This window comes from Bubalus bubalis, chromosome 11, assembly GCF_019923935.1.
Source record: "Bubalus bubalis isolate 160015118507 breed Murrah chromosome 11, NDDB_SH_1, whole genome shotgun sequence".
NCBI lineage: Eukaryota > Metazoa > Chordata > Mammalia > Artiodactyla > Bovidae > Bubalus > Bubalus bubalis.
In genome coordinates, this window is record NC_059167.1 from 32,754,556 (window position 1) to 32,778,675 (window position 24,120).

The 24,120-nt window shown below is 36.4% G+C and overlaps 1 protein-coding gene across 2 annotated transcripts in view; it reads right to left on the reverse strand.

The window, feature by feature from the left end:
- ARID4A (AT-rich interaction domain 4A) overlaps window positions 1-21,683 on the reverse strand; it is a 61,960-nt gene extending 40,277 nt beyond the window's left edge. The window contains exons 1-11 of one of the 2 annotated variants that reach the window (XM_044924922.1): window positions 21,453-21,683; window positions 20,298-20,354; window positions 18,408-18,518; window positions 16,079-16,144; window positions 14,983-15,073; window positions 7,328-7,407; window positions 7,144-7,238; window positions 5,532-5,664; window positions 2,255-2,334; window positions 1,264-1,340; window positions 730-896 (exon numbers count right to left, since the gene is read on the reverse strand). In XM_044924922.1, coding sequence (XP_044780857.1) covers window positions 730-896; window positions 1,264-1,340; window positions 2,255-2,334; window positions 5,532-5,664; window positions 7,144-7,238; window positions 7,328-7,407; window positions 14,983-15,073; window positions 16,079-16,144; window positions 18,408-18,518; window positions 20,298-20,303 — 906 coding nt within the window. In that variant the 5' untranslated portion in view covers window positions 20,304-20,354; window positions 21,453-21,683. The remainder of the gene's footprint in view (window positions 1-729; window positions 897-1,263; window positions 1,341-2,254; window positions 2,335-5,531; window positions 5,665-7,143; window positions 7,239-7,327; window positions 7,408-14,982; window positions 15,074-16,078; window positions 16,145-18,407; window positions 18,519-20,297; window positions 20,355-21,452) is intronic. The other variant, XM_044924923.1, reaches the window with a different exon arrangement.
- Window positions 21,684-24,120: the final 2,437 nt, after the last annotated feature.

Below are 24,120 nucleotides of genomic sequence, written 5' to 3' on the forward strand. Positions count from 1 at the left end.
TCTGATTTGCCTACTAAGCTGAAAGCCATGAAGATCCTTCTCCTCCAAATAAAGCTGAGCTAGAAAAAGACAGCAACAAATAAACAATCTAACCACAGGGAAAATATCGATGGTGACTGCAGCCATGAAATTAAAAGACACTTTCTCCTTGGAAGGAAAGTTATGACCAACCTAGATAGCATATTCAAAAGCAGAGACATTACTTTGCCAACAAAGGTCCGTCTAGTCAAGGCTATGGTTTTTCCTGTGGTCATGTATGGATGTGAGAGTTGAACTGTGAAGAAGGCTGAGCACCGAAGAATTGATGCTTTTGAACTGTGGTGTTGGAGAAGACTCTTGAGAGTCCCTTGGACTGCAAGCAGATCCAACCAGTCCATTCTGAAGGAGATCAGCCCTGGGTGTTCTTTGGAAGGAATGATGCTAAAGCTGAAACTCCAGTACTTTGGCCACCTGAGGTGAAGAGTTGACTCATTGGAAAAGACTCTGATGCTGGGAGGGATTGGGGGCAGGAGGAGAAGGGGACGACAGAGGATGAGATGGCTGGATGGCATCAGTGACTTGATGGACGTGAGTCTGAGTGAACTCCAGGAGTTGGTGATGGACAGGGAGGCCTGGCGTGCTGCGATTCATGGGGTCGCAGAGAGTCGGACACAAGTGAGTGACTGAACTGATTATTTTTATAGAGTATTAAACTGTTTCTATATGTTACAAACATGAAATTCCACCTACCATCTCTTCTTCTTCCTTTTTGGCCTCCTTTTCCTTCTCTTCTTCATTTTCTTCAGCTGGGCCATCCTCATCATCACTACTGGATGATTCAAGGATTTCACTTATATCCATTTTCCAATTATCAGGAACAACTCTAGTTTTTAAGAAGACGCTTGCTTTCTGCAGCCCTAAAAGTAAATATGTATTTCAGCATTTGTTATGCAATTAGCATCACAGAATAGAAAGCCATGACATTCAGAGTCAGAAGATTTGGATTCAAATGCAGCTATTACTTCTAAAACGATACAGTAAATCTAAATATATTTCATAAGTTACAGTATTATATTAATACTGTCAGAAATGTTCATGGTAAAACATAAAAAGTATTACAGGTCAAATGCTTTACCTAGAAACTAAAAAAGGCATCAAAGAAGAACAGATAACAACTCAAAACAGCTCAAATGGTGCCAGAAAATATTGTCTTGTTTTAGTCACTAAATTTTCCATTTAGAGTGTCACACCATGAAATAATAGACTGAGTCATCCTTATTTTACCTGGTTTAGCAGAGAGCTCAGATTCAGGCAAATTGAGAATGTCTACTTCCTTGATATCCTTTCTTGCTATAGAATAACTAATTAAACAGAAGAATAAATGGGAGGGAAACCATTATTAAATAAGAATTATCACTTAAATAGTCATGTTAACACCTAGAAAATATAAATCTCAAAATCAAAATTACTTTACCTATAAATTATTTTAAAAAGACCATGTATATCCTAATTCTTAAAAAAAAAAGGCAAGAGGTAATATAGGCAAAGCTAATATATTAATTCTAAAGATGCACATACTCAAAGTACACTAATTTGAGAGCCTCACATTTGTAATATTTCTATTTATGCAAACTTCTTGCACACAGAATGGGGTGGTTCAATCAGCATGGTACTTTCCTTATACTATTTTGATCTTTCATATTTCTCAAATTTACTATGCCATTTAGTAAGAAAAATTCAACAGAAGGTGATATTAAAATATTTTATCATTGTAAGATACATTATGGTATGAAATTTTTCACAGAGAATCACAACTCAATAAACAGATAATTCTACAGTTTTTTAGAAAACAAGCAAAGTTGAGTTTAAGGAAGGCTTCTAAAAAATCTGACTTTTTTTAAAATTAAATTTTATTGGAGTTCAAAATATGACTTTTAATCAGAAAAAACTCAAAATAATTATTCTAGTAATATAAATCCCATTAAAAGTAAATTTCATTTTTCATTATATGAAATGGTACACATGATAAAAATATAGAATTCTTACAATTAGGGAGAAAATCAATACTGCATTTAAAAACTTTAAAAATATTATTCTCACATTCAGTTCTATATAAAAATTTCAAGTAAAAAATAACCTACCTACATTATAAAAAATGAAAAGATTTTAGGTAATAACTTCTCAGGTTCATAAAATGATTAAGCTTTTAAAAATAAAGTCCTAATTTCCATTTTTTCCCTCCCAATGTAACACTATTAAGTGATTCATTACTCACAATTTAGAATCGATAAATGACCGAATTAAACACTGGTCTTTTTTCACTGTGATATCATCATTACAACTGGGAGATATTACCTGAAATATAAAATAAGAACATATTCATCATTATTTTCTCTATTCAAAGAAATAATGTATTTTCTAAAATAATAATCCTGGATGCCCTAACTTTTTAAAAGGATTGTATTTGACAAGAAATAGGCACACTGTCAATAATAAATTACTTACAAACTATCAATTTATAAGTTTTCTTTAGCATATTGGTTTTCTATATATTTAATTTATACTAATTAAATAATTAATTAATTACCAGTCCATCCTAAAGGAAATCAGTCCTGAGTATTCAATGGAAGGACTGATGTTGAAGCTGAAACTCCAATACTTTGGGGCCACCTGACGCGAAGAACTGACTCATTTGAAAAGACCCTGATGCTGGGAAAAATTGAAGGCGGGAAGAGAAGGGGACGACAGGGGATGAGATGGTTGGATGGCATCACTGACTCCATGGACATGAGTTTGAGTAAACTCCGGGAGATGGTGATGGACAGGGAGGCCTGGTGTGCTGCAGTCCATGGTGTTGCAGAGTTGGACATGACTGAGCAACTGAACTGAACTGATATATTTAATTTACCCAGCCATTATATTATAAAATGAATAATTAATGAATATACATCATAATGTGACTTTAAAAATGTTAGGATTTATTCTAAGCCAAATAATAATTCATTTATTGTTTAAAACAAAATGTATGAGCTATAATGAAAATAAGGCATATTGTAATTTTTTAAAATATGCTTGAATCAGGATCTATTTTGAAATCTGGCTGTTTAAAATAAGCACCTAAGTTCCCATTCTTACCAAGGCATGCACAATTTTTAGTAATTAAACAGACCAGAGAAAATCTGAGTAATGAACTTTCAAAGTTTTTAACATTTAAAAATAACAAATGTCTTAACATTAGTAACTAACCAATCTATTTTTCTACAGTTTAGTATTAAAAAAAACTAAAGTCTAATAAATTGCTGAAATGTACCTGCTCAACAGTAGCCCCTCTGTGATAATCTAGCACCAACCACAGAACCTTAAGCAAGAGGGAAATGTTCTCTGTGTGCACTGACCAATACAGAAACAATGAATCACATGGGGGTAAGCACCTTAAATGTGGCCAGTACAACTGAAAGACTGAAGTTTTTAATCTATTTAATATTAATTTAGTTAACAGTTTAAACTTAAATAGCCACATAGGACTCATGGCTATCATATTAAACACTGTATCTCCAGACAATTAAAAAGTCTTAGAAGGTATATCAGCTGTCTTAATATCAGATGGTATTAAATGTTTTTTTGTTTGGTGTTGGAAATTATTAGACTAATAATATAGTCTGCCCTCAAGGAGCTAACACTGAAATGGAGGGTTAAATACAAAAAGATACACAAGAAGAATATAACCGAGAAGAAGGACAGTGATACCACTAGGCATAAGATAAAATAAAAATAACTAGGAGGAAGATCCAAATTATCTTCTGCCCTCGATCCAAATTACCTTCCCAGTCTTATTTCCTGTTATGCCCCTATTCACATCTAATATTTAGCCAAAATGGATTCCTAGAGCATAGTTTCGTGAAGAAACCCCTTCTTTCCTGTTATTTCTTATTCTGTTTCTTCTAAGAAAATCCTCTCGCAAAGTTTTCTGCTGACTAACTTTAAATCTTCAAGTCTCAGCTCAAAAGCACCAGCTTCATAAAGACTTTTTTTTTTGGATTTCTTTCAAATAAATGCAAGGTCTCGGGACAAGAAGACCTAATATTGTATGCAAACTATCTTACATTACAGTTACTTGGATTAGCCCTACGTTATACTAAAATCATCAAATGTAAGATTGACTCTTACTCATCTTTTTCACCTCAGAAATGATAAGCCTGTTGAGTAAAGGAATTTATTATTTTTAAATCTCTTGGCAAATTATGATCTGAGTATTCTGAATCCAAGCCCATTTACTTGTCAGCCTGTACAACTGAAAGGTTCAAAGGACTTTCAGACTTTTCCTATATAAAGTAAATGTACTACATAGGAAGTAAGTCATGTATTTACATGCACATAGAAACCTAAAAAAAAAAAAAAAAAATGCCCTCAGTTTCTTAAAGGAGTCTAATCTAATCTGGGACATATTTTATGCAAAAATTATTATTAGAGATATAAATGATATCAAAACCCAGAGAAGAAGCATACTTATGTTGAAGTGGTTAGGAGAGAATCTGCAGAAAAGGTAGGACTTGAGCTGACCCTTGAGACATATTTAAGAGGAGAGGAAAAGGAAGAGGAGACAGGTATTACCAAGTTTACTGATTCTTCTCGTGAAGTTATTCTCTTGCCCATACCTTCTCATTCCTTCCCCAAGTAAGCAAAGATTAGTTTTCTCTACCAACCTACCCAAGATTTGCCATTTCTAAAGCCAAGGTGTAGCCTTCCTTTCCCTAATACTCTTTGTTCTATTCTCTTGTCTACATCAAGTTTTAAAAATTACTACATAATATTTAACTACAACATTACCTTTTAGATGTTTATAGTAAATTCCATGAGGCCAATGTGTTACAAGTCTCATACATTTTTATTTTCTAAGGTGCTTAAAGAAAACCTGAACTCACTGCAAATCCTCAATAAATACCAATCAATTTAAGGGGTAAAGGACTGGAGGAGTGAAGGGTCTTATACGGGGAGCAGTTAAGAAAGAGCCTTAAGGAGACAGCTTACAGTGAAAATGGGACAAACTAAGAACTAGGGATGACCTCAGAGGTCCATCTAAGAATGCAAAATTGATCCTAATGGAAGTCAGTGCTGGGTTTTTTTTTTTTTTGAGAATGGGACTATCATGATTAAACCAGGACTGTAAAATTTCTTTATAAAAAGTTACTTCTAGAAAATTAGTTTGTATTTAGTGAAGAAGGCATTGAGGCATCAAGTTAAGCAATGCTGGAGGTAAGCAGTATGTATCAGGTTAAAAAAGGTAATGGGAACAGAGTAAAAAAGAGACCACTGGACACATTTTGAAGGAAAAACTGAAAGACCCCAATAAATATTTGGTTATAGAGAACTAAAGAAAGGAAATAACAAAAGAAGACAGTGAAGTATGTGGAACTGGAGGAGGAATGCTTAATTTTGCAAGGAAGTCCAAACTAAATATATGTAACACTCTCAAAATATTTTTAAGTTTCTAAAAATCCATATTAAACAAATATTTTTAAAGGCTAATTAACTTGCAAAAAAACTATACTTACCAAAGCAGGATACCATTCACTCTTCTCAGATGTAGATACCACACTTACAACTTTTCCTAATAATTCGTCATTGAGACGTCGCTTATCTTCATCTTCCTCTTCACTACTTTCTTCTTCTTTTTCATCTTCGTTACTAAAAGTTAGAACAACTTTATCATGATCTTAACATAAACCATTCTGATACAGTTATTACCCCAGGGTAGTAGCTTCTTTATCCACACTGGAATTGAATAGATATTTCCCTGGTCCCACAGAAGTAGTTCTGAGCTATCCACCAGATCAATGAGAATCAGGACATACTCTCATGCTAACCACTGGCTGGGACAGAAAAGCTATATCATCATCAAGTACTTACTGTGCCAAATACATTTTAAGAGCCTGCCCTTTGACTTTTTATGCATGCCAGATGCCTGATAATCACTCTAATTTTCTAAAAGGTTATGAAAAGATCTTATCAAATGCATCAGAATGTTTATTTAGTTAACCTATCTGGATAACTAAACAATTAGAAAAACTCACAATGAGCAAAAGTATACAAAACAATTGGCCTGTACTCTTCAAAAACGTCAACATCATGAAAAGAAAAAAAGGCTAAGGAACTCTTCTATATTAAAGGAGACTTAAGAACCACAAAAACTAAATGCAATGCATGATCTTGGACTGAATCCTGGAAACGGAAGATAGTATAAAGACTATTATTGGGACAGTTGGCAAAATCAGAAATATATACTATATATTATTTAGATAATAGCATTCTATCAGTGTTACCTGTTCTGAATTTGATAATCATACTTTGGTTATATTTCTACACAAATGAGGGGTAAGTAATGACGATTGCAACTTCCTCTCAAATGGTTCAGCCAATTAAAATTATTATTATTAAAAAATAATAATATATGTATATAAAGAGATAAAATATAAAGCAAATATGCCAAAAAGTTTTAATAATTCAGTGAATCTAAGATGATGAGTATATGAAAGTTTATTGTATTATGGTTACGATTTTTCAATTTGAAATGTTTTTGAAATACGTTAAAAAAACACATTATTCTCACTTAAAATAGGAAAATCATCATATCAATTAAAGCATTTGGCATGCACACACAAGCACACCTGTGCCTGTGTGTATGTGTGTGTGCGCAAACACATACGCGTGCACATGCTCAGTTGCATCCAACTCTTTGCAACCTCATGGACTGTAGCCCGCCAGGTTCTATTATCCATCAAGTTTTCTAGGCAGAAATACTGGAGTGGGTTGCCATTTCCTACTCCAGGGTTTCTTCCTAACCTGGACTGAACCCGTGTCTCTTGAGTCTCCTGAATTGGCAGGTGGATTCTTTACCACTGCGCCACCAGGGATGCCAAGAATTTGCATTGTATTGCAAATAATTTGGCAAAGTAACTCAAAACAAAACTAGCCTGTTTTAAAAAGGGGTTCTGATCATTACTTCTAGTACTTTGTCCATGAATTAAGAAAAAGGTCTGCTCAAGGTAAAATGTCTAAAACAAGGATACAAGATATTATGGAAAGGTCACCCAAACAAATTTGGCCACTGTAGAAAAACCACTTGTTTAATGTTGTGATAACTGTAAAGTACATGAAAACACTCACACAGGCAGAGAGGACCGCCTTCCTCTGTTCATCTTCTTTGCAATTACTGGAGTTCCAAAATGCTCTGGATTTGTTAATGGAAGCTGGTCAAGTGTCTGGATAAGAAACAGACAAATTAAATCACTTCTTGCCTCTATATTAGTAGCTGCTGTTCAATTCAAAATGTTCATCCATGGCACCCTACCTCGCTCTCAGCAAAATGTCTCTCTCCTTTTAGGCAAAGAGAGGTACGTCTCAGTGTTCTCTCATCACCATCATCAAACACTGTGATAAACAAGACATCAGAGAATTTATTCACACTAAATAAAATTAGAACTGCACAGAATGCTACTGTTGCTATTTACCTGGGGCTTAAGAACCATTATGTTAGTTATGCTTCAAAATCTTTTAAATTATACATACCATATTTTGCATTCTACAGATACCAAACAAATACAAGTTAATGGCTGTCCCCAACTGCTTAAGTGTCTCCATTTACTTCCTCAATTTCTACCACTACAGAACCACCTTCTTAAACCATTAACAACCTAGTCAAAGCATAGATATTAAATTACCTTTAATCCTAGAAGAAGTAGCAAAAACCTTGTTTAAAAAAAAAGGATTCCGGGTTTTTCTGGCAACAGTTATCAACAGAGTATCTCTAACGTTGAGAAACTGTTTAATTTCTGGTAATGCTGTTGGATTACTCTACTGCTTCTACTTCTTTGCATGATAACCTACTGTAACAGAAATACTTGCTGCCAAATTCTAAGGTCACAAGATTCAACTTGTTTCTTTTGCTAGAAGAGGGTGAAAGATGTTTAGAAGTAAAAGAAGAATCAAGGAAACATTAGAAAGATAAAAAACTTCTTTAATTCTAAAAAATAAGTCATAATGGCACAGCAACTTTCTCAAGTTTTTACTTCTATTACATTAAAAAGAAATCATATTACTTGTAGAGTATGTGTAAATATTTCCAGCATATAAGGGTAAGGAATGTAACAGCTCCCAGGTGGCGGTAGTGATAAAGAACCTGTCTGTCAATGCAGGAGACATAAAAGACTCAGGTTCAATCCCAGGGTCAGGAGATCCCCTGGAGGAGGGTATAGCAACCCATCCAGTATTCTTGCCTGGAGAATCCCACTGACAGGGGAGCCTGGCAGGCTACAGTCTATAGGGTCACAGAGAGTCAGACACAACTGAAGCAACTTAGCAAACATGCATGCTCTCCATATATCTAGCTATACATATTTTGATAATTTTATAAGTTTAATTTTTCAGACATATACTGATTTTAATATCTGATATTCACAAAGAAAATGTTCTCAGAAGACACCTGATACCCAGCATTATGAAAAGATAAAACACAAGAAGACAGAATCCTTACCTCTGATATTTAAAATGCCATGTACACATCAACAAATGTTTATACATGTTACGGAAAAAGCATATACACAGGAAAGCATACATACACAAAAAATTATCATTAATTTTAAGATTTAATCTTAATTTTTATAATTCTATATTTTTTCTATTTTGACACAATAGATTAATGTTAAGAAAGGAAAATTCTACATCATCTTAATTTAATAACATCTTAGAATCTTTACCATGCTATCTATGTAACTGAAATCCTGAATTTTTCTTGAAGGGTTGTTTTATTAGTAAACACTCTGCCTTCAAATCATAAACTTATTTTTTTCATGCTAGAAACATAATTATATAAGAGAGCTCAACCCCTTTAATATTTATCTACCTCAGTCAGTTCTTCCTCTTAGACTAAAGATATCTAGTTTTAGATTCTCTTACATTCAGGAGAAAATAAGAAAATTAAAAACTTCTGATACACATATTTAAAGAACTATAATGATTACAAGGGCTTCCCTTGTAGCTTAACTGGTAAAGAATCCATCTGCAATGTGGGAGACCTGGGTTTGATCCCTGGGTTAGGAAGATCCTTTGGAGAAAGGAACGGCTGCCCACTCCAGTATTCTGGCCTGGAGAATTCCATGGACTGTATAGTCCATGGGGTCACATGGAGTCGGACACAACTGAGCAACTTTCACTTTCACTTTCAATGATTACATAAAATCATCTGTGTTATATACTGTCAATGATGCATAAATTAATGACTGCCTGCAGATATAATGACAAAACACAATATTCTACACTTGATGAACAGTGCTCTAAACATTTATATTACAATTATGATTCATATGGTATCATCAAGTCTGATAAATAAACCACAGCACTTTTAAAAATTTAAAATCATGAAATTATATCAAACTTAAAATAATTCATGTTATTATGAATGTAAGTATGCTAAAGAATAAAACCTAAAAGTTCCAATTTTCCTTAATGCAAACCATATAATACAGTAGCAAAAATGATGACAATGGACACACACATATACACTAATATATACCACATTTAAGACACAGAGGTGTGAGGAAGGAAAATGTGGGTTTAAGACCAATCACTAATATCAAATTTATGCAACAAAATCTTTTTCACAATTTTTATTATCAATCAACAGCAGCCCCAAATCAAAATGCCCTGATGAGAAATTTCAACAATTTAATATTATGAGTTCTTTTTTATATTCACTTTGAAATCTATCTAATTTTTAAAGAAAAAAAATTACTTTCACTTCAGCATACTTTATCATAGTTAGAAATGACATAAAAACCAAAGACAACAGTAGTACAAACGACCAGTGTATAGTTTTACCTAGGAACCCTTCCAACTTCAAGGGAAAAAGAGAAGCAGTTTAAGAACTTTTTTTAATTCATAAAACTATACAAAGATATGTGTTTGAGTACTTTATACAAGTCTGTTGAGCCACGTAACTTCTCGAGATGTTCTAAAAGACAAATAGAAAACCCAACAATATAGTGGACCTATTTAATCAGGACATCCTTGATTATAAAAATCATGAAGAAGTTCCATCCATATGAAGTTTTCTCTGTAACTTCCAAGTTACAAGTATCATCTAAAAGAACACGTAATTTAAAGACACTAAAGACTGACTCTGGCACTTTGATAAGAGTGAAATAATTAGCTGGTGTATATAGTAAATTTAGTTTATTTTTGGTTCAAGATGGATATTACAGCATGTCAAGAGAAAAAAAGAGTATAAGATTTAGTAATCACAAGGCACAAAATGTCTTATACTTGCCAAAAATGGCATGCAAATATATTAATGATTGAGTACAAGAGAACAGTACAAAAATTATATGTCAGTATATTTTATATAAATACTAAAACCTAAGTTGATGACAGTAACAAGGCTAAGACTTGATAACCTTAATCACACTAGACAAAATAAAGCTAATGCAAAAGCATACAAAGCCTAACCTTAAATTGTTAGAATTCAAAGAAACAAAAGCAACAGGGATCCAATCTAACTACTAAATATAAAAGATCTACCTGTTATCACAGCACTGTTAGATGATGGAGAATAACTGATAACAATAAAAGTAAATTAACTTTATCTATTCAAAGATACAATTGGCTATTACTTATTAATCTTCCACCATGTCCTAATCACACAGCGGCCTCAGCAGAGTAGGCATCACTGTCTTCCTTTATAAAGAAGTCGAGAATTAGAAGGTTAATCTATGAGCTACAGTTTAGTTAAGGAGGGGATGGAAATGATAATAAATAGGTACGAAGCAGAGGCATAAAATGAACACTGGGAAGGAAGTTAAGAATTCTGACTCTGATAAACAACGAAGTCCTACTATATAGCACTGGGTGCTATGTTCAATATCCTGTGATAAACCACAATGCAGAAGAATATAAAAAGAATATATACATATATATACATATGGGCTTCCCAGGTAGTACAGTGCTAAAGAACCCACCTGCCATTGCAGGAGATGCAAGAGAGGCAGGTTTGATCCGTGGGTCAGGAAAATCCCCTGGAGAAGGGCATGGCAACCCACTCCAGTATTCTTGCCTGGAGAATCTCACGACAGAGGAACTGGGCAGCCTACAGTCCCCAGAGTTGGACACAACGGAAGAGACTTAGCAGTTACAATTAACAACACATTTCCCATAATAAATACTTTAAAATTATGGACATCCTTGGTAAAAACAATAGTTCTATTACTCATAAAATCATTTGTGATAACTACAGATGTCACTCAGCAGCTAATATAAAAAAAATTAATGAATCTGGAAACCTAAGATATTAATGTTCAAATGTATAACTATATTAATAAAATATCATGGGAATGCTAAGTCTCAGAAAGGGATATTTAAACAATGGGTTAAAGCCTATCACAGGACTGAAGAGAGGTGTTACTTAGTACTTTTTTTGTTAGTGAAACTTTTCTAGTAGGTAGAATAACCACTTGACTTTGAAAACATTTTGTTGTTGACTTTGGTTATAACAAATTTGTCATAAGTGAAGTGAAAGTCACTCAGTTGTGTCCGACTCTTTGCGACCCCCATGGACTATGCAGTCCATGGAATTCTCCACGCCAGAATACTGGAGTGGGTAGCCTTTCCCTGCTCCAGTGGATCTTCCTAACCCAGGGATCGAACCCAGGTCTCCCGCATTGCAGGCTCCAGCTGAGCCACCAAGGAAGCCTTGTCATAAGAGGTTCTAATCAAATTAAAAGCCTCTTAAGCCTAGAGAACATTCTACAAAAGTCAGTTCATTCACCGGTTTAATCTTAACCCTCCTCTACTCCTTTAACTTAGAATTTCCATAAGATATGATAAAACTGATATGCAGAACAAGTACAAGGTACAAAAAAATCCCAAATCTCAAAAAACATTTGTTACAAAAATATATGATTAAAAAGATTTTAGTGTTAAACTTGATATATGACCTACGTACATTTATATATAAATTAAAGCAAACAGCAACTAATTCCTTTACATTTTCCTTATTTTTCACTGTTTCCCTCACATTTTCCTTATTTTTCAAATACAGTGTGTTATTTTTATATTCTAAAAAAGCAAAGGAACAGTTAAAGAATGTCTCACTGACAGTTGTATTTGGCAGGATTTTTGATGAATGGACAGATTAACAATACAATCACATACATTCCTCATCTTTAATGCAAGGATAAGAACTGCCAAATGAATGAACTATACTATAAAGGCAGTGTCTTATTATAGGAAGAGGAGATATTTCCAAGTTTCAAACTCCCTCGCCCCCAAAATCCATGAACTGGTGTTATTCATCATTCAACACTTAGAGGGCAAGGTAATATTACATTTTTTAAATTGAGTTATGGTAGATCCATAATCTCTAAAAATTTATTGTTATAATAGGAAAAATTAATACCTGTATTATATAGTTAATATTACCTTCTCAGATAACTTTTTGATAACTAATGATTATAACTCCTATTTTATCCAAACTAGTAGTGTGGTATGCCCTTTGGTTTCATTTTTTAGTAGTCTGACATAATTTCAAGTTCTTTTAAAACCAAAAGTATCATTGAGAACATTAATAACACTTATGTATAACTTTCTGATTCTACCTACGTTAACACTTTGCTAGGAATCAGAAATCAAGAAAAATTACAAAAGGGGAATTTAAATCCAACAGATAAGTAGGCACCCAATTATAAATACAGGAAGTCTGTGATCCATGAGAGATCACACATTTTATTTTGCCATCTTCTAACTCTGATCCTTCTTTATGTGGTCTGCATCCTTCAATATCTAAACACTCTTTATAGCGGAGTGCTACACTGAGTCTCCTTAAAAGAACAGTACCTCTTACCATCTTAAAATTTTTTGATCACTCTCTCTTACTACACAAATGCAAAAATCTTATTTTGCATTTTTATCCCAAATTAGTTTCTGTATTAACAAATGTGGCCTGTTTTCGTAACTGTGTACTACCTGCATTAGGTTCACCCAATGCACTTATGAAAGAAATTCTTGGGTTGCCATCATAGACCTGCTAAATTGGAGAGATCTGGGATCCTCAAATTCTCATTTTTTTTAAACTAGCACCATGTGAGTCTTATGTACACCATTTAATGCATGAATCATATGCAATTAAGATTCTAAGCTCTTGGAGGAAAAAAATTATATAATTTCTTCTGTAATTACCTGTCATAGAAAATCACCACAGAGAATGCTCAGTATCAACTAGTTTTTTTAAGTATTAATACTAAAATGCCATTCATGTAGAGGATAGAAATAACTATTCATAATTGAAGTATTATTCTGGGGCGCAGAAGTCCAAAATGCGAAAACCTGAAAAAAAGTATTGCTTCTGTAAAAGCTGAGCATTATATAATTAAAACTTCACAAGCACTGTGAATGTAACCTTGATATTAAGTACCAAATAGGATGTATATTAGTATCTGAACATGCATCATATAATGTCCCATGCTTCTGCACATATCAACTCCTTTAATTTTTACCACTGCTTTATTTAATACAGCAAAATTGCATCTACCTGAGCGACTGAACTGAACTGAATCTATAAGAGTTAACTTTAAGCTTCGTTTTAAATCTCTAACAACTATCAATGGCCACAACCAACCCTCCTAAAAACATATAGTTCAGAATAATAGCACCATTGTGAACCAATATCAACTTCTAGGAGGTCTAACAATAAAAATGGTTAGAAAATAATAGATACATAGAGCAGATTGCTACTATTAATAGAAGCCACAGTATAAGACACAGGAAGTACAATTTTCAACTAAAGACTGTTCTTCATATCTCTGAGCATCAACCAGAGATGAATGATTTTTATCCAAAGCAACAAATCAAGTTAACTAAAAATAAATCTAAAGGGTCATTTCTTTTCCTTCTGCAGGGAAACCACAATATTATAATTACATCTTTTATACCAAGACATACATGTATAAACCAAACAATGCCATAGATGTTCAGTGTGAAGCCAAGGATTGGATGATATCTGCAAGACTGTGTACTTTCAAAGTACTGAAAGGAGACTTGGAAATATTAATTGTTGTTATTCTCATCAGCACAATGACAGCAACTATGTAGGTACTACATTTAGGTTTGCATTTATATGTATTGTGACACTTGTTGCTACTCACTAAAGTTTTTTTAAAGTCAGCATAAGCGTATGCATGAAATGTTAAGAATATACGTACATTAGCAGCAAATATTGTTGTTTAGTTGCTAAGTTGTATCCAACTCTTTTATGACCCCATCGACTGTAGCCCACCAGGCTCCTCTGTCCATGGGATCTCCCAGCCAGGAATACCAGAGTGGGTTGCCATTTCCTACTTCGAGGGATCTTTCCGACCAAGGGATCGAACCTGTGTCTCCCATACTGGCAGACAGATTCTTTACTGGCAGGGAATGACCCAGCAGCATATATATCTTTTTTGAAAGGTGTTAAGAGTTCTGACTACACTGAAAATCAAAAATTAAGCTATGATCATCTAGGCTTGAATCTACTCTGGCCAGGACTTTTTCAGTCTGTGAATTCTGTGGTAACATCTGTATTACCCTTATATAGAACAGGCAGCAATACAATAAAAGACTGCAACTATGCAATTTTAATTCCAGAAACAGTTTAAAAGTCTGATGACTAAGTTGTACTGACTTTTCTAAAGGAAGAAAAATAACCATAGAATTTAACTTTCTTGAAGGGAAATACCAAGATAACCTAAAAAAGGAGTACACTCTTGGAAGAAATAACCCTAAGTGGCCAAATTACTGTAAAGAGATAATTGATAATTACCATCAAGGTGTCATTAAAATTTTACCCATCTATATCAAGTAAATTGACAAGAAAAAGTACATATTTCTCCATCAAAATGTTTCAATGTATTTACAAAACAGAGGTATATATATGAAACCCACCAAATTAAATCCTTTCTATTAAATTACCTAACTACTTACCCACAGTATACCAACTAGCATCTGTCAACTTGCTGATAACAGCTTCCTGAAAGGATCCATCAGATGTCCTTGTTTCAACAATAGCTCCAACCTAAAACATAAAATCAAAATTTCATCATCAAATTTAAATAAATAAACTAAATCACTCCTACTAACCATATGACCTAGGTAAAAAAATATATCTGTTTATGGTAAGTCTACCTTACATTCCCAGAGATCTTTATCATTTATAGTGCTCTAACATTTATCATGCAATTCCAGCCCCAAAACACTGAGGCTTATGTAAGATAGTTATTATTACCCCATTTTATACATTGAAAATTGTGGCTCAGGAAGAGAAAATAATCTGCAAAGAATCCAGGATGAGAACCCAGTCTTTTAAGTCTTATTTCAGAGCTTTTTTTACTATATCATATTGCCTATAAGAAAATTATGGAGTATGAGAACCAAAAACCATAAAGATAACAAAAATAACTTCAATTTTCCTTCATAAAAATGTTGACTATTGGATTCAGCATTTATATTTAAGGGACCTTTTAGATAAAGTTTCACCTGGATACAGAGAGATGGACCAGTTGAACTTCTTTCAGCTTCCAGACCTTTGTATATCAGATATTAACTGAAGTGGTACTTTGACATAACAAAGATTTATAACATAAACAAATGGCCAGACATGGATGGAAAACATAATGTAGGCATTCATTAAATTGAATTATTAAGTCAACATAATTTACTTGGTAAGTCTGAACAACAGAACATTCAGACTTATATTAGTACAGCACACTTAACAAGTTAAACCTCTGTGGTAACAATATGAAAAACAAAATAAAGTATTCAATCCAAGAAATCAAAACAAAAAGCAGTGAAACTCATATTCATATGTATTAAAATACTCTTCTTAAAGACTCTCAACATTCTTAAATTAAGCATACAGACACTGTTAATGTCATAATTTATATTAACTATACAACACCTCATTTGTATTGTTGTTTTCTAATTAACATTTAAAAGTGTATTTACACGTGTAAAATTCAATAAATCACTGTATGAATTTATGACTAATCATTTTAGATTTTAAACTGTACAAAATACGTACTCTTAAAGGACCTTTTACTTGGTCATCTTGCACCAATTGTGTAGTATTATCCTGTTTCAGGAGAACCTAAAAAACATTTTTGCACAACAGTTCACATGTTACTTTTAAAACAATGTATTTATGGTAACACTGTAACAAAAATGTCTTTAATCTATGCTTTCTTAGCATCCTGTGGTTACCTCTGGTATGATACTTATCACATTGTCTCATGTTTGTGTTTATAGTCTCTCCCATTAACCGTGAGCTCCTTGAGGGCTAGAATCCTCTTTCATCACTGTATCTGCAGCAGTTGGCAAGTATCAATGCATATCATAAGCACTTAATAAATATTTGCAGAATTAACTAGACAAGATTTATAATCTGTAGTGATTACAGTAAATTAAAACTGCCTTCATTTCTTTTTATCAACAAATCATAAAAGTTCATATCGTCACCAAGTTTATTACCCCCAAAAATAAAAACAGTATCAAACTTTATCCCTTATATGCAAAGTAAACAAACTAAAAACAGACATTTTCTGGTCCTTTATAAAATAAACCTAAATAGTAATATGATAAGCAATTTAGTCACAAATAAGTGTTCCCTTGTACTACAGATCATCCTACATATATAACTTGTTCTATTAAGAGAGGGACTTCCCTGGTGGCTCAGACAGTAAGGAATCTGCCTGCAGTACGAGAGGCATGCAGGAGATCTGGGTTCGATCCCTTGGTTGGGAAGAGCCCCTGAAGGAGGGCATGGTCACCCACTCCAGTATTCTTGCCTGGAGAATGTCCTGGACAGAGTAGCCTGGCAGGCTACAGTCCATGGGGTCACAAAGAGTTGGACACGACTGAGCCCCTAAGCACAGCACATTAACAGAGAGGGGTTGATGGGAGAGGGAAACTGAAAGGGGACAAGTACCCAATAAGGAGAAACTTCAAATTCTAGGTAATTTATGTATGATAAGACCTCCTGGAACAAGCATGGTATTGATTTTAAATTCAGTAAGTTAATCTATAAAGAGCTATGATGCTAACAAAAAGTTAAAATTCTCAAAAGAATTCCAAGCAAATATTTGGTAAGCAGATCGTGTATAGCTGATATTGTAAAAAAGGATATAATGAAACAAGAAATGAATGAATGTCAAATGATATCCTAACAATACTTGAGAAAAGTTTCACCATCAGATGAAAATTTAAACAGAAAGTTTATAATAATCACAGATAAATCTATTTGCCCACCACACAAATCTCATTCCTCTAGTTCAATGGTTCTCAAACTTTAACATGCATCAAAAACACCTGGGGGCTTGTTATGACACAATCATTAGACCCCACCTTCAGATTTTCCGATTCAGTATGTCAGGGATAGGGACCTGAGAATTTGCATTTTAAACAAGTTCTTAGGCGAGGCTGATGATGCTGGTCCTAGACCCACTGTTCATTCATTTATTCAACATTTCATTTATTCAACACATTTTAAGCACCCACTATGTAGAAGGCACTAATCTAGGTATTCAAACAGAACAAAACAATTTCTCCTTTCACAGTGCTTAATTTTTGTAGGAAAGCAAACTACAAAACTGAAAGTAGAGCATGATCCAATGAATAATAGTAATAACAACACTTGTTAGTGAAAGGCACAGCCCCAAATCTAGAACACATCAAATCTCTTTGGCATACTATCAAAAAGGACTTCTATGAATTTTATTATACAGCTCTAGAATATTAAAAATGTTTATAATAAGCATGGATTACTTCTGTAGTCTAAATAAGATTATTAAAAACATTTATATAAAAAAGTTACTTGGGGGAAACATAAAAATGATACTAGTATTTCTGAGGTAAACTATTGGTTTTACTCCTTCGGTACTTTTCTATATTTCCAAATACTGTACAGGAATAAGTAACTGTTTTTCTGGCCATAAAAGCATCTTAAAAATAGAATTCTTAAATCATTTTTAATGCTGTCTTGAAATTATAATTCCCACGGTTTTGTTTTTAGTAATCTATTGCTTTTTCTAACCACTTGAAATCGCCTCTACCCAAATAATAAGAAAGGAAAGACAACAGATTATAGCCACCACAAACAGGAAAGATCCAAATAATGCGAAGTACCATGAGTACAGTATTTTCATAGCAGCAGTTTGGAATAATTTCTCATTTTGAGTTCTTTATTTCCCAGTTCCTAATGTGCCTTTCCTACAGTTTTATATATGTTATTCACATACTAATGATTTAGTAAGTGAAGTAATGATTCAATAAATAAAGTGTTGATTTGCAGTCTCTTCACCCCTAATTCTCTTCAATTGAGTTAATAAAGCTGTTGCATTAAAAAGAAAAATTACCTTAACCTTTACCAGCCTTTTCACAGTCTTAATTTTTGCCTCACAGAAGGCACCTCGGTACTTGGCACTGACATCAGTCCCCACTGTCAGGTAGGCAGGCTCATCCGCCGCCTGATAGAAGAAAGATGAAAGATGAAAGTCACTACTGTTTTCCCCAACTCCACCCCAAGTCTCATTGAAAAGTTCTGTATTTCAAGTAGTAGGATGGTTAACATTATTTGCTTATTAGTATCATTAATAATTTGAAAAATATTCCTAAAGCACTTTATTAGGGATCCTTTACTTAATAAACTGTATCTTGATAACATAAAACATTTTAAATTGTAACTATTCAGTATCAGTAGGGAAATACAATGTTTTCTCATCCAGGTACAAAATGATTCAACAATTTTATAATATATTTAAGAAATGAAAAAATTTAAAAATCCAGAAAAAGTCTTTATATTGTCTCATAGAATTTTAAGTTATTCACTTATGGCCTCCTGAAAATTTTATTTTCAAATTAAAAGAAATATGCTATTAAAATTAATACTAACAAGTACATAATTAAATGCTTAATATAGTTACATAAAGGCAACATCTTGGATACACTGTAACAATATAGATAATTAATGAAGCCAATCTTTTTAACAAAGAGAGCATTATTTAGAAAAATCACTGGCTAAGTGCTGCATTTTAGAGCTTCAAGTCTAAATTATCTGATTAATGCAGAGATGTGAACTGATGGTAGTAGTACCAAGTTTATTACACTAATCTTGGTATTTTTTTTTTAAGTTTCAGAAAGAAATATCTGCTTTCAGAAAATGGTCATGATCAGAATGATACATTGAAAGATGTGAGAAATACCATTCCTCCATTCATTTTAATCTTGATAGTAACAGAATAATTGCTATCTCAATCTGTCACTTAACCAACTTTTTTCAAAAGTTAAGTATATGCATACAAATTCAACATTGCTAAGTGCAACGGTGACAGTGTACAGTTTAGAGAAATACTTTCAAGTAGAAAATGATTTTTCATTCTATTTTCCCAACTAACATTAAAGAAGGTACACTGTCACTTCAAAACTTCAAGGAGATAGGAAAGCAAGAGGAAGTTTGGGAAAATACTGTATTTCAGAGTTCAATACACTGAAACAGTAAATGAGTCAGAAATCAAATTTAAAGTTAGTGCATTTATGAATAATGCAAATTGATGAGGAATACTTTTTGCAAATAACTATCTGACCTAAAACATTCAACAACTCAGAACTACAGGTTGATATACCTTCCTTTCCCTTTAAACATCACAGGATGTCTGCAATATCAGTTGTCCTCAGAAGAATTTTTTTTTTAGATTGGGTATATGTTTAAAATATTTACTATAAGTACTGAACAGAAATTAAGTGTTATTAGTTATGACAATAATATACAAAATTTAGTTTTCCTCCACCTTCAAATATATTCTAGCCACAAAATTTCACTTTATCCCCAGAAGAAATGATATATCCCTAACACAATACACACATTCCTTCTTTAGAAAATCTCATTGACACTGGGGAAGAAAAAAAATTCAAAAAATCCCCCAAAGAACCAAAGCAGGACAAAAGCTTTACTTCTGCAAAGGTTGCTGCCAACACAGGAAGTGTTTAAAAATACTAGCCCAATGGACAACAATGGAAAGGCTGCAGCAACCTTTCCAAAGTGCTAACTGCTTCGGAGAGGGACCAAACTGACCGCGTTTAGACACAATGATCATCTCTTACCCATTCAACACGTCCTCATTTTCAGAAAGCTCTGCTTAGTAGAGGAATCAATTTTGAGTAGCCAAAAAAATGACATTCCACAGCACCAGCCTCACGACAGGCAGTGTTCAGGGCACGAGGTTCCGAGCAGCGTCGACTCCACTTACCTTCATTTTCACTGGCGATCTGTGGGGTTCCAGCTCAACGAGCTATCTTCTCCGTCTCTATAACCAAGGGGAGGAGAAAGACAGCACAGAATCAGTCAACGGAGGGGAGCGACCCGGGGAAAGAAAGTAAACAAACGCCAGCGGGGAGGGGCAGAACCCTCATCAGGGAAGGGATAAGATCCCCTGCGAGGTCAGCCAGGACGCAGGAGCCGAGAGGGCGGCGAGAACCCCACCGGCGCCAAAGGGCAGCGGGTTCCACCGCGGAGTTCGCCAGCGGCCCACCGCGCCCCCGCCTTGCTAGCCACTTTGACCCGGAATGCTCAACTCAGTGCCCCCGGACGGGTTGCTCCGGAGAAGGGCAGAGCGCCGTTTGGGCTTCTCCGGGCCCCTAACAGGCGCGGTCGCCCAACCTTCTCTCGGCCGCCCCCCGGATACCCCGACTTCGGCCCGCGCCCCGCCTCCGCCGCTCGGCCCCCTCGGCCCGCCCCGGGCCCGCGGTGGCGGCAGCGGAGTGTCACGGCGCCATTGCTCTCCTTCCTCCGCTCTGCACCATGTCAGGAAGGAGAAGCGCTTCTTCACCCAATGGGGCAGGGGCCGTGGCCTTCAGCCTGGAGGCGCGCGAGGGAGGGCAGACCCGCGAGGGAGAGAGGGCTGGGGGGGGGGGGGGGCGGAGAGGAGGAGGGGAGGTGGCCCGGACAGGGTGTGGGAGGGGAGGGGAGCTGCACAGCGGCAGCCGCCGCCTCCTCCCCGCGCCCGCCTCAACTTTTTGTACAGCCCAGAGCGGTACCAGCCACCAGCCCCTCGGGTCCTGCCACGGACTCCACCCGGGAGGACGCACCGCAGAGTTGGGGGCCGGCTTCCCTAATCAGTCCGCTTCTCGCCTCGCGGAAGCAAACTTAGCGGCGCGACCAGCCCCACAGCCATTTTCCCGGGGAACCTGGGGAAGCGGCCGAGGAGGTTGCTGCGGAGGCTGTTCTTGCAGTTGCTGCCGCTGATCTACGACTTGCCCCTTCCCCGGTGCTCACCGCCCCGCTTGCCAAGCATCCCCCTCCCCACCTCCTAAGCTTCCAACTGCACCGGGACCCCGGGCAGTAGCGCCAGCTGCTAGTGCCGCTTCGTCCACTCAGTACCCTCGCTTCCCTTCTCCCCACCTACCAACTGTGAGTGAAGTGCTCGCTGTCAGCTCCCGAGTCCTCCGCCCCGCTGACCCCCGTGGGCCCCCGTCCGGGAAGCACCACTCCCGGCCGCGGCGGCAGTTCCTGCGCCGGGTTCCCCACTCGCCCGATTTACTGCCACAATCCACCGAATAACAAGCTGTTGAGCAGACTCGCTTCTACACGAACTCCTATTGGCTGCTCATGACGCCGAAGAGTTTCGGATTGGAGTTCGCTACCTGCCGTCCTCATTGGATGTAGCTCTGAAACTTCACGGATTGGTGCGAAAAACAGCAGGTAGGACATCTTCCACTTATGATTGGCTGTCCCCGAAGACTAACGTTACTGGAGAATCAGGTATTGAGTAAGCAAGTCCTGAAAAATGATTGGTAAAGACGACTACGGATGTGCTCGACTGAGCACTGATTGGTCAATTGAGGGGTCAGGAAGAGCAGTGCGGCACGAGGATTGGCGGTGGAGTGTCCCATGGAAACCGAACCCGGAGCTGCGGCCAGGACTTACACGGGGGCGGGGCAGGGTCTTTCCAAGGCGCCTGCGCTGAACCAGCTTCTCGGCGCCATTTTGTCTGGGCAGAGGTGGCCGCAGCTGTATCGCATTTTATGTTTCTGGCGAGAGGAGAGCGGAATCTTTATCCCGTGGATTCATTTAACTGCGGCAACCATCCGCCGGTTCCTTCAGGACAACACCTAGTGAAGGTCGGAAGAGTCCGGATCTCTCAGAAAGGTCAGTTGAAACCGGTGGTTGTCCGGTAGACTGGGGGATGGCGCAGCTCTAGCAGCACCGGCACCGGAAGTGAGGGGGCCGCGCGGCGGCCATAGCAGAGATCTCCCTGCGCCGGGGTGGGGAGCTGGCCGCGGGCGGGGCGGGGGACGGGCCGAAGGGGGCGAGGCTTCGTCTCCCGCGGCCTCAGAGAAAGAGGCGGAGAGGACGTGCACGTCTCCTCCGGACTGACTGTTTGGGCTCCTCTGGGGAGGGTGAGGGATTTTCGGGATTCTGCTCATCTCAGAGCATTGCGTCCTCCCTTTGGAAGTGGTTTCGGCAGCTTGTCATGTTCTGCGACCAAGGCCACCGACTGAAGGTTCCTCACCAGTTAAGATGGGGAGGGGAGGGTTCTTAGTCCCATCCTGCGTGGGAAGGTGTTTCCGCGTGCTCCTCACGCGGTTAAGCAATGAGGAGACAGAAGGAAACGCTGAGTTTGGGTGCTGAGGAATTCGAATTCCCTTGTTAGCACGACTCTGCTTCTCTAACCATAGAAAAAGGGTAATGCCACAGTGCACGGGGCTCACGCTGCTTTTCGAAAGGAAAGAGCAGTGGATTTGCAGGGACTGAAAACACATTAAATTAAAGGACCTCCCCGATAGGACTTTATTAGGGCAGCTATTGATTTTGCTCCATGAGCAAGATCTTGTGCTCTGTTTCAGAAAACTAATTTGAAATGGTAGGAATAGAGTATTATTGGGCAAGTTATTTTAAAGATTGAATTAATTAAGGAAATGTAAAATATAGACAGTAATCCACGTTGACTAAATTTACTCGAGGACATCTTTACTAAAACTGAATAAATTTTTCACTCGTAACAGTTTTTTCAGATTTGTTAAGAAAATGTAATGCTTATTAGTATTTTTATTGAGTCACGTAATTACACTGATTTGAATAGCTGCTTAAAATGATCCTCATAATACTTGTTTTATTGTTGTATTGATGGGGCTCCAGACTAGGAAATGATCGAGTGATTTAATGATTTATTTGGGCTTTTTTAGCAGTTGGTCTGAAGAAAACAGAACAGCTCAGTGACAGACTTCTGCAAGTATTCCTGAGGTGAGTTCTAATGTCTGTAAAAATGTTTGGAATTGGGGAGAGTGCCTGGAAAGTTTTTTATGGATCAATAAGTAGAGCCATAAATAACAAAATCAAAGAGTGGTAGTTTAAAAAGTCTTTGGTCAAGGATTCAAATGAAACTGTAATTCCCTTCCTGACAGTGATACTTTAGAAGGAAGTCTTAGAGTTAGGACACACATGAATTTGTTTACCCACTCATGCTGTTACCATTTTTAGAATATTAAGTACTTAATACTTTTATCAAGGAATAATATGGAAATTTTTATGATTTTTTTCCCTCCATATTTAAAAATGTGGCATATAGAAAAGATGTTTCAGTAAGAATTTGGAAGTTAACCTTTTTTTTTTTTTAAAGGAAATTATGGAATATGTAGTACTATTTAACTTCCCCAGGGGGTAATCACCTGTAATGCCACTGCCTGACTTAAAACTTATTATCTGATCCAAATAATGCCTGTCAGTGGGCATTTGGAAATTACCAAAAAAACAAAAGAGGAAAAAAAGTGAAGTGTCTTGTATCACCACCACCAAAAGGTGATTGCAGTTTATACCGTACTTATATATTATTCAGAGAGATTTCTCTTTTTCTCTGGTTTTGTTTTACAAAATAAAGGTCATTCTAGTCATGCTCATTTTGTCATTCAAGTTTTTTTCTTTGTGGGAAATACTGGGAACATATGCGTTCATGGTTGCATAGTGTTCTGTAGGATAAATATACCATACTTTATGTAACCAGATCTCTTAACTTTTGTAATAGCAATAATATGTCTGAATATTCTTGTGCGTGTTTTAAAAAAGATATTCTCTGA